This window comes from Centroberyx gerrardi, chromosome 23 (assembly GCF_048128805.1).
Source record: "Centroberyx gerrardi isolate f3 chromosome 23, fCenGer3.hap1.cur.20231027, whole genome shotgun sequence".
Lineage (NCBI taxonomy): Eukaryota > Metazoa > Chordata > Actinopteri > Beryciformes > Berycidae > Centroberyx > Centroberyx gerrardi.
This window is the reverse complement of record NC_136019.1, coordinates 2,034,666-2,046,135: the sequence shown is the minus strand read 5'-3', so window position 1 is coordinate 2,046,135 and position 11,470 is coordinate 2,034,666. Positions and strand designations below refer to the sequence as shown.

Sequence of the window (11,470 nt, the reverse complement as noted above, 5' to 3'; positions counted from 1 at the left end):
GAAGCAGCAAAGGTGGTGATACACTAAGCAATTTGTTGGGCAATTTGTTGGGCAATGTGGTTGTGCAACGCTCCCAGTGACAGGCAACATGGCAAACATTCGGGTTTGTTCAGATGTTTCCTAGCAACAAAGTGTTCCCATTTGATTACAGCAACGGCACTGAGGCAACTCCTCCTTGGCAACCGTTGCCTGTCGAAGTTGCCCCAAAATTTGCCATGTGTATCACCTTAACTCTCGCTTCCAGCCTTTCAGAGAAATTCTAACTTTCTCTCTCTCTGTGTGTGTGTGTGTGTGTGTGTGTGTGTGTGTGTGTTTCTTCTTACAGAAAGTCAGTGAGAAGGTTGGAGGGGCAGAAGGGACCAAGCTAGACGATGACTTCAAGGAAATGGAAAAGGTAAAACTATCTATCTATCTATCTATCTATCTATCATGGGTAGGCAGGTAAGTTTCTTCAGCTTGATGTTGCCTCTCACACATTGCCTGGTGTGTTTTCCTCTGCAGAAGGTGGACACCACCAGCAGAGCAGTGCTGGACATCATGACCAAAACCACAGAGTACCTCCAGCCTAACCCAGGTACAACACACACACACACATATATATATACACACACACATACCTTCAACTAAAGTTTATTTCCATCACTGTATTGCCCTCTGTGGGACAAACCCCACCATCAGGCACCTAGGTAGCCTAAAACAAACCATTTACTGTAAAGTATTTGCAAATGCCTGACTCCTCCACTCCAACCCTCTCCACCCCACCAGCATCCAGAGCCAGGTTGAGTATGATCAACACCATGTCTAAGATCCGCGGGCAGGAGAAGGGTCCAGGCTACCCGCAGGCTGAGACCGTCCTGGGCGACGCCATGCAGAAGTTTGGGCGGGAGCTGGGGGAGGAGTCCAGCTTCGGTGAGTGGGAAGATACGCCGTACGATGTTATGGCTGAGGTGGTTTCTGCAAAGGGTTAGACATACAGCGTATCAAAATCATCTAGGTTGGAGTTTTAGTTCTACAAACATTTCTCAGAGGCAGAAATAATCTGATTGGCTGAGTTAAACCTCAGTGGGCGGAGCCAAAGAACCACAGTTATTCTGGCTAAGTAACATCAGACTGAAGCCCAGTGAAAAGAGAGGAGGAAGCTAATATTATGAAGCCTAGCGCTCTGCTGCTAACTGAAAAAATACAATCTATCATACTATCTAGGTTAGCTAGTTAGCTAGCTGACCTTCAAGTTAAAACTAGCCACACTAGCCTATAGCTAGCTAGGTAAGCTAGTTAGCTAGCTGCTGACCTTCAACATCATGATGCCATGGTCATGAATGAATGTAAAAAAGAAGTCATCGGTGTTTACGTTTTTTATTAACATTTTGCCTATAGTTACTTCTTTGACATTCAAGTTTCCCAGTTAGTTAACGAAAAAGGCTTTTTTGGCTCCGCCCACTGAGGTTTAACTCAACCAGTGAGATTATTTCTGCCTCCAGAGCAGCTCTGCCTCTGAGAAATGTTTAATAAATGTTAAACTAAAATGCCGGTGTGAGACTAACATCGTCTCACAGTGTTTTGAACAGAGCGTGGGGAAGCCAGTCGCTCTGCTGCAGCTCTTTTGGTTCCTGCTTGTTGTTTCTAATGGATTCTCCAGAGAGCCGTCACAGATATCAAAACTTCCCAGCAGGCATTTGGCAGACAGCCAAGTTCAACATCAACCCAAACAAGCACAAACTTTTCACAATATGATACTATGGCATGGTAAAACTTAACATAAAAACAGCTTTGGAAACTGTTTTGAACTGATATCAGAAAGAAATTTAGGGCCTGATTTCACAAAACGATGCAGGCAGCAGCTCTGGACGACTACAGACGTCATATTTCATTTTGCTGCTATATTTAGCAGCAAAATGAAACATCAACATCTATTTAATGTCAAAATGTTTGATTTGAGGTTTAATTGATGTTATTTGGACCAAACTTAGCACACATTAAAACATTTAGCTTAAGTCTTAATCCAGAAAATCTTACAAAAAGTGCCAACAGCTGAATTAGTCTGCGTTCATAAATCCCATAATTAAATATTATTACTAGTGAAGAACAAGTGCCAGAGACAACAATACAATATTTCCAAACTAAAGTATTGCCAATTTATAATCACCCATCAGCTATTAAAAACTGTTAGGCATCATGTTTGTGAAGCTCATATAGGAGGACTTTTCAGTGAAATGCGTTAAAAATAAAATAAAATAGAAACATTGCTGTCCACACATTTGGAAATTTGCTTTTGGCTTCACTGCGGCAAAGTTAAAAACAGACGAAACAGACGATAAATTCATAATTCAACACTGTACAGCACAAGGCCAGTGGTTATTCTAGTTTATATTCACACAAAAAAAAGGGCAAAAAGTGCAACTCCTGGTGGAGAATTAGAAGAGATTTATGTTAAGAAGTCGATACAGTAACGGCTTGTGGGATAAAAGATCTCTTGAATGCAGCTTATCAAATTCAAATAAGGGGCAACTGAGGTCGAGTCTTGATTCGTTCTCTAAATATTTCCACTCTGCTGCCATTTTCATGTTTTTTGGGGATTTTTTTTAGGAGTCTTTGCAGAGCAACGAACCAGACCTGACATCTATTCTGCGGGAAAAAAAAAACCCACTAGCAAAGGACCAAGGATTTTTTTTAAGGGAAGAGCCAAGTCAAGTGCTTCGGCAGATGAGTGATTCAACCAGACACAATGCCAGAGCCTCTCCAAGCTAAAAGCAGACAGTGTGCCAACTCACACTTCTCTCATCAATAGAAAGACCGAGCTGTACTGAACACAACCTATTTTTAAGGATTCGGTGGGAACGTTTCAGTAGCAGAGAGGCAAACACTTATTCAGCACTCAATTTCCTTCTTTCCCTCTTTCTCTTTTTTCTTGCACTCGCCGCTGCTTTACCAATTTTCTTTCTTCTTCTGCCTCTTTCCTCTCTCTCTCTCTCTCTCTCTCTCTCTGTTTCCCCACTTTATTTCTTTCTCATACAATTTTTGTGAAATGAGCACAAAGTCTGAAACGCAGATTTACGTGCTGTGGACACAAATTATGTAAAGATTACGTTCCTCCAACGCAAATTGGACACAACACTTTCACGTAATGGTTAAGTTTAGGCAAGTAAAACATCTTTGGTTAAGGTTTGGGTTAATTAGTTCGTTAGTTAGTTCGTAAGTTAGTTAGTTTGTTAGTTCGTTAGGTAGATTGTTAGTTAGTTTGGTAGTTTGTTAGATAGTTTGTTAGTTCATAAGTTCATTAGTTTGTTTGTTAGTTCATTAGTTTGTTAGTTCGTAAGTTAGTTTGTTAGTTTGTTAGATAGTTACTAAGTTTGTTAGTCCGTAAGTTAGTTCATAAGTTCATTAGTTTGTTTGTTAGTTCGTTCGTTAGATTGTTAGTTAGTTTGTTAGATAGTTTGTTAGTTCATAAGTTCATTAGTTTGTTTGTTAGTTTGTTAGTTTGTTAGTTTGTTTGTTAGTTCTTAAGTTAGTTAGTTCGTTAGTTAGTTTGTTCATCTGTCCGTTTGTTCATCTGTTGTGTCATCTGTGTCTGTTCACGTGATCATATTAAAAGGTAAAATGCTTTCCACCACCAGTTAAGGTTACGCTTAGGTTTGGGAAAGGCTTTAGTCGGTTAAATAAAAAAAACATTCGCTAAAAATTAAACCTTGCCTCACAGTAGTAATTTCCTTCGTACAAGCTGGGAATTGAACTCCAGTCTTCGGCATTGAAGTCAAACTCATCGCCCATCCGCCACCCGACCACAACGCCCTGACTGTCCACTGAGCTGCTTCAATGTGACTCTACTTGCTGTTTATAGTCGTGTCTCCTTCAGGGAACCGTTTCTTGCTGGGAAAACAGAATTCTCTCACTTGTATTTGCATTGTAAGACTTTGTGCTTCACGGATTTCAGGAGACCAGACTGTTCTGTCTTTCTCTCCCTAACCCCCTTCTGTCTCTGTCTCTCTGTTTTCCCTCCATCCCTCCCTCCATCCATCCCTCCCTCCAGGCGTGGCGCTGATCGATGCCGGGGAGGCGATGCGGGAGCTGGGGGAGGTGAAGGACGCTCTGGACATGGAGGTGAAACAGAACTTCATCGATCCCCTGCAGAACCTTCACGACAAAGACCTCAAAGAGATACAGGTGAGTAAAACACTGACTAAATAAAGTTAATAAAGTTACAGTTGTTCCACATTCATAGACCATACAACCATGTGTACAGCCTCCATAACAAAGAGATACAGGTAGGGAGATTTTATTTTCAGATATTCAAAAGTAAACTAAAGCCCTATTCTCACAGGAGGAGTATTATATGGGGATCTCATGTAATTTATGAATGATCCCCCAAACTCTGCGTTTTGTGAAAAGCAGAGGCGAGGACACAGTTTTAATAGCTTGAGACTTGAAGAGAAGACTTGAGACTCGACTTGACTTGGGTTCTGGTGACTTGGGACTTGACTCTGACTTGTACTCTGATGACTTGAAAAGGTTTCTAAAGTCTTGACTTGAGATCTTGTGTTTGTGTAAATGACTCAGATTGAAAGTGATGAGATTTGTTCCAGCGGACGACTGAATTTAAATTCTGTTTTCTGAATTTGTATGGAATGATTGAATTTATTGAAGTTGAAACTGATTATAGAAATCAAACTCATGATGCTCTTACCAAGTTTTTATCCTATTAAAACCATATTGCATTGAAAAGTCCTAGATGTTTAGTTTTCTTTAAGATATTAAATTGATACTGGACTCTTGATTTGTTCTGACTTGACTTGCTGTTCTACATTTAGACTTGGGACTTGACATTAATGACCTGGACTTGACAAAACCCTGATGTTTGCACCCAAAATACGTTTGAAACCTTCCTCTATAGATTCAGCTACTGCCTCCATTTTTCATGACAGGTGGAAGAAAGAAATCACATTTATAGAAGAAGCAAAAGAAATTGCATTACAGGGTTTTTGCGCCAGAGTTTTTACTTTACAAATTGCAGACATGGTAGATTAGCACAGGATTAAAATCACTGAGAGTCACTGCAGTTTTTACAAATCACTGGACATCCACAGGTAATATTAGTCATGTGAACAAAGTGACTGGGAATAGTTACAAGAATCATAGTTTTTTTGTATAGTTATACGTAGTGATATATAGATTTAGAAACAAAAGATATATAAGAATTTGCCACATGCCAACACTTCTCCATTGATGCCAGGGTGTCTCCAAACTGTGTTAGGAAATATGTAGGTGACAAATGAACGTCTTCTTCTCGTCTTCCCGCCGCAGCACCATCTGAAGAAGATGGAGGGCCGCCGCCTGGACTTCGACTACAAGAAGAAGCGCCAGGGGAAAGTCCAGGACGACGAAATCAAACAGGCGCTGGAGAAGTTCGACGAGAGCAAAGAGATCGCAGAGCAGAGCATGTTCAACCTGCTGGAGAGCGATGTGAGGACACGGAGTGTGTGTTCGTAGTGTGTGTGTGTGTGTGTGTGTGTGTCTCTGCCTGGGGTGTGTAGGAGTACAGAACATACAGCATGACAAAAGGAGACTGTGTGTGTGTGTGTGTGTGAGTGTGTGTGTGTGTGTGTGAGTGTGTACAGAGCGGAGTGTTTAACCTGCAGGAGAGTGATGTAAGGACACAGCACAGTATGTTTTTTTCATTATATTTTATTCATGGTTCAGTACTGTTTGGGTACAGTGAAAGAGAGCTGATACAGTGGAAGTCACTAATTACATTTACTCACATTATTGTCGTTAAGTCGTTTTTTTTTTTACTTTTGTGAGTAGAAGTTAGTCATTTTATTTTTACTTAAAGCAATATTCCACTTAGGTTATTTGGCACTTGACCGCCATGAAAACCAGATTCCATTCTTTTCACTGGAAACATTAGAAACGAGAAAATAAAGTGCAGAAACAAAGTGAAGTCAGATTCCTCTTCTCACTGTGAATGGATCCACAGTTTGTCAGTTTACGTCGATCCAGTTTCTGTCGCTGATGGAGAGACACGATCTGTTCTGTGATGGATGGGATTTAAAATGGAGTGAAGGGCAAAACTTAAGTGAAAACATAGTTAAAGCAATATTCCACTTAGTTTTAACATGGGGGTTATCTGTCTCTTGACCGCCATGAAAACCAGAATATAATCTACTGACCAAGATCAGATGCAGCTGGACGGGTTTGTAGCGTTAGGATTTTTACTTCCCATTAATTTGAACGAGGCAGATAAATAAAATAGCCTGAAAACTGACATTTAACACAACAAACTTACATTTTGCAGATTCCACAACAGATCCCGCTACTGTGATTTTCAACTGACTGTTGCCATAGTTACACATGTGGTTCTGGACCGGGTCCCATATGTTCAGTATTGCAGTATTGCAATGGAAAAACAAAAGGTCGCAATCCTGTGCCATACTGTGCCAAAGCAGACCCAGACCCAGCATGGGCACAGTGCAGGGCTTCTGCAGTGGAAAAAACATATGTGTGTGTGTGTGTGTGTGTGTGTTGGTGTGTGTGTTTGGGGGGGGGGGGGGGGGAGGGGGGGTATTTAAGGTGTGTGTTTTAGAGAGAAAAGATATTCATCCGTATCTTTAACTCAACTCAAAAACCTGACGCGTTTTACACCAATATGTGTGTGTCTGTGTGTATTTGTCCATCTGTGTGTGTGGGTGTGTATGTGTGTGTGTGTGTGGGTGGGTGTTTGTGTGTGTGTGTGTGTGTGTGTGTGTGTTGCAGATAGAGCAGGTGAGCCAGCTGGCAGCGTTGGTCCAAGCTCAGTTGGAATACCACAGCCGCGCCGCCGAAATCCTCCAACAGCTCTCCAGCAAGATGGAGGACAGGTATCTATCTATCTATCTATCTATCTATCTATCTATGTATCTATCTATGTATCTATCTATCTATCTATCTATCTATCTATGTATCTATCTATGTATCTATCTATCTATCTATCTATCCATCTATCTATCTATCTATCTTGTAAACTAAGATACTAAAACAGATACATACCGGTCAAAAGTTTGGACACACACGTTTTTCTTTATTTTTTACTGTTTTCCACATTTTAGAATAACAGTAAAGACATCAAAACTATGAAATAACACAAATGGAATTATGCAGCGACCAAAAAAGTGTTAAACAAATCAAAACTATCTTATATTTTAGATTCTTTAAAGTAGCCGCCCTTTGCCTTGATGGAAAGGCAAAAAGGCTTTGGAAAGAAATTCATACATAGGATCAACTTCACTATTTATATTTGTCTAAGGAACAAATTTCAAGCAGAAGCCTTTAGATCAAAATGTGGTTTTGTGGTTTTTACAGGATAAAAGAAGCGTCCAGTAAACCGAGGAAGGAGTACGCTCCTAAACCCCGCATGGCGCTGGAGCTGCTGCCCCCCAGCGAGAGCCACAACGGGGGGCTACACTCCGCCAAATCCCCCGGAAGATCACCAGGTGGGGGGTGGGGGGGGGGGTTGTGGGTGGCCCTAGTCAGATTTTAATATCACCATTTTACATTGCAAAATCTGATAAACTTGTTAAGTTATTTTATCTTGTATCCAGACTCATCAAGCTTATTTTAGGATTTTTTTTTGTGTGTGAAATCATCTTACTGCACTGGCAGATCATTTTACCGGTTTCAACAAATTTGACTTTTTTTTTTCAGGAGATTGTAACTTGTTTCAGGACATTTTCTTGGTAAAAGTGAAATTTTCTTGTTTGCAGATTTTCTTCACTGGTTTAAGATGATTTCTTGAAAGAAGTCATACTGGCATGAATCAAGTGAAATTTATTGAAACGAGCAACCAGATTATCTGCCAGTGCAGTGAGATAATTTGACTAAAAATATGACAAAATAAGCTTGATAGATCTGAAAACAAGATAAAATCACTGGACAACTTGTCATTTTTTGCAGTGTAATATTACCATCTTTCAGGAAACTAGGTTCTTCGCTCACCTGTATCAGGAGACTTGCAGTTTAATACGTTTTATTGAAGAATTACAACGTTTCCGTTCTGAGACTTCTTTTGGCCGACGGAGGTCACAGAACTGAAGAGTTGTAATTCTTCAATAAAATGTTTTAAATTGCAATACTGAGATTAACTAAGTGGTGCTCAAACAGCCCGAGTTGAGATGCTGCCTATAAAAATGTCAGTAAAGTAAAATGACAAAACAGTAAGAGGCAACACTCAGTAGAAAAATCTGTAGAAAAATATAGACTCTATTTATTGCATTACAAACATGACGTTTGAAGGCTGAAACGTCATGCTTTTAATACATAAATACATAAGTACAGATGACTCCCCATTCAAGATATAGGAGTCTTGTCTTGTTAGTTGTGAACTTACTGATGAAGATTCTCTTGACTTTGGTTACATCACCTGAAAGCCTTTCTATAAACTAACTTGACTTAACTCTATTCCTCCATCTCTTTCTCTCCACCCCCCTCTCTCACCCCCCAGCACCCATGGACCAGCCCTGCTGCCGGGCGCTCTACGACTTCGAGCCAGAGAACGAGGGCGAGCTGGGCTTCAAAGAGGGCGACATCATCACCCTGACCAATCAGATCGACGACAACTGGTACGAGGGCATGATCCACGGCCAATCAGGCTTCTTCCCCATCAACTACGTGGATATCCTGGTCCCGCTTCCTCATTAGGCGCCCGCCGATGACCCAACCCCTCGGCCCTCCCCTCGACCAATCCAAACAACCCCCGAAAACAGCCTGTATTTGCATAAACAACAAACCACGCCCTCCTACTTCTTCTTCTTCTGTGCTTCTGTGCGATTCTGCTTTCACAAAACGGGACTGAAATGACGTGCAATGGTTTCTAACGTCGGGAGGGGGAGATGAGACGGGACAACGGGACGATGATTAGAGGAGAAGAACGAGAGGGAGAGGAGGATTTGAGCGTGAGAGATGCAGAAGAGAGGGATGGGAAGAGACGAGAAGACGGAGAGATGGCGGTCTGTCACGGCACAGCGCTCCGCCGCGCAGCGCTGGATACCAATGAGAATTTGGAGACTTGCAAAGAAGGAACAGTGTATGTTTATGTGCATGTATGTGTCTGTATGTGCGTTTCGACTCTACTAATTCTATTACGATCAAGCCAGCACAATTTCCTGCTCGTCAGTCAAACTGCCCGACAGGTTTTGATTTTTCGTGATCCTGTTTTCGTTCTTTCTTTCCCTCCTTCCTTCTTCCCATCTTTCTTTCCCTCTTGAAGTCAATCTGCGTTCTTTTGCTTATCCAGTTTTCTCAGCAATTGTCACATTCTTCCCAACCTTTCTTTCTTTCTTTCTTTGCTAGCTCTTCCTTTTAGCATGGCTCCACATACAGAAATCTAACCCATGATCCAGAGCTACAGCTAGTTATCCGAGTTTCTGTTTGAGTATAATACGTACTGCTTACACTTGTTGTAATGTACTCTGCCTTTCTCTCGGAGTCTGCATAGAAACTCAGCTAAGCGGCTGCATGCATGAACCAGCCGTACTAAAAGCAGAGCGATAAGACACAAGTGAAATTGAGGTTTCAGGAGTGTATCGCCGTCGTCGGAAGAAAGCCGTATATCTGCAATAAGTAGATTTTTTCAGGAAAGGAGAGAAGAATGCTTATTTACTCATTCTGACGCCCCATGTGTCTATGCATTGATGCAATGGGGATTTTAGCAGGTTTCAAGGGTCCAAGGGTCGTGCAACTCACTCAACACATAAAGAAACATGTTGACTTTGAGTTCAAGTGATAAAAAGAGAAATCAGGCATAAGAATTTTTCGCCAGGTTGGTGAACTGCTAAGCCTATGATAATTACAGTGTGTTGTTTACTCTGTGTACTATTCAAAGTTACCCATTCACAGTGTTTTGTATGTACTGCGTGGGATAGATGCTTGTCGATTCGTCTCATCTGTTGCTTTTGCATGCAGGACCGTGTACAGTGGTAGCCGTTATAAAAGTCCCCTGTTATGTACCCTTATTTACATTTACATTTTAGGATTTTAGCTGATGCTCTGAACCCGAGTTTCTTTCAATGGAGGAGTAGGTCGGGGTTCAGTGCCTTGCTAAAGGACACATCGATAGGACACACGGTTGTTGGTGGACAGACTGTCCGTTGTTGTGACTTACCGGTTACAGGACGATCTTTCCAACCTCTATCTTTAATCTATCCCCCAGTTGCACTCTGTTAGTCCATAAGATTCTAGAATCTCGACAGCATTCTATAACCCTCAGAACATTCTCGAGCCCTCTGGAACATCCCCCTAGAATCTTCTCAACATTCCAGAATGCTCAGAACATTTTAGAACCTTCGGAACACCCTACAGTTTTCTGAATATTTTAGAATACTCGACCGAACGCTCTCGAATCCACTGAACATTCTGGAACCCTCGGAACGCTTACAAGCTTTGGAAAATTCTAGAGTCTTGACAACATTCTGGAACCCTCTGAATGTTTTTGAACCCTCTGAACATTCATAGAATCTTCTCAAAATTCCCGAATGCTCAGAACATTTTAGAACCTTCGGGACATTCTAGAATCTTGGCAACATCCTAGGACCCTCTGAACTTTCTCGGACCTTCTGAACCCCCCACCCCCCCGCAATCTTCTCAACATTCCAGAATGCACGGAACGTCCTCGAACCCTCAGAGCATTCCAGAATTAACGGAACATTCAGGAATATCCTTGGAGAATAACATTTCAATCTTACAAACGGTTCCTCTTAGGTTAGTAAGTGGTTAGTGTTAGCGGTAAATAGCGGGACTTCTACAACGGCTGCACCTGTTGCTCCACCAAAGTGCTACGTATGTGTGTGTATTTGTATCCGCAGTATTCTGTACAAGGCAGTGCTGAAGAGCCTCCTCCGACAGAGACCTTGGGAATAAGGTTGATGTCATTTATTGTTAAAGGCTCTCATTACTGAACAATTGATATCACTATAGTGTCAGATGAAAACTTTGTAAACCTTAAAAAAAAAAAAAACTTTTCACAAATCAAAAAACTTTTATTTCAGATTGACTACCATGTATTTTTGAAGTGTTATTCTGGGTTTTTAATGGATTTCATCAGTCCAAGGGTGATGAAACTTAATCTCTACCCATAAAGGACTGTGGAAACCTTTAATTCAAGTAAAAACATGAAAATCAGTAAAACCAGAGTTATGGGGTTTTGCCTTTTATTGCGGCAGTATGCTGAATTTATGAAGATTCTGTTCCGGAATGTGTCTGACATTCTATTTAGAACACTGTTCAACATCAAGATGTCATTGATTTTTCTATCTCGCAGCAACCAAGACACAGGCTGGATGGATGCAGCTTCATGGTGTATTTATATTGCTGCTGGCTATCTGTTGCTACACTGCAAAAAAAAAATGTCCAACTTAACAAGTGATTTAATGTTGTCTTAAGTCTTGACAAGAAGTTTCACATGCAGATCAGCTTGTTTCAAGAATTTTCTTTAAACAAGTGTCAA

General features: G+C 41.2%; 1 protein-coding gene across 4 annotated transcripts; it reads left to right on the top strand.

The window, feature by feature from the left end:
* The first annotated feature begins 328 nt into the window (after positions 1 to 328).
* LOC139923110 (endophilin-A1-like) lies at positions 329 to 8,667 on the top strand. 4 transcript variants are annotated; one of them, XM_071913829.2, is made up of 8 exons: positions 329 to 394; positions 502 to 574; positions 766 to 909; positions 4,028 to 4,161; positions 5,299 to 5,457; positions 6,748 to 6,851; positions 7,333 to 7,463; positions 8,471 to 8,667. In XM_071913829.2, exons 1-8 carry the CDS (start codon positions 386 to 388, stop codon positions 8,665 to 8,667), a joined length of 951 nt encoding a protein of 316 aa, XP_071769930.1. In that variant the 5' UTR covers positions 329 to 385. The 4 variants fall into 4 exon arrangements, with proteins under 4 accessions (XP_071769930.1, XP_078147720.1, XP_078147719.1 ...); XM_078291594.1 differs by having other exon boundaries at positions 332 to 394; positions 7,333 to 7,469; positions 8,465 to 8,667; XM_078291593.1 differs by having other exon boundaries at positions 335 to 394; positions 7,333 to 7,455; positions 8,424 to 8,667.
* The last annotated feature ends 2,803 nt before the right edge of the window (positions 8,668 to 11,470 follow it).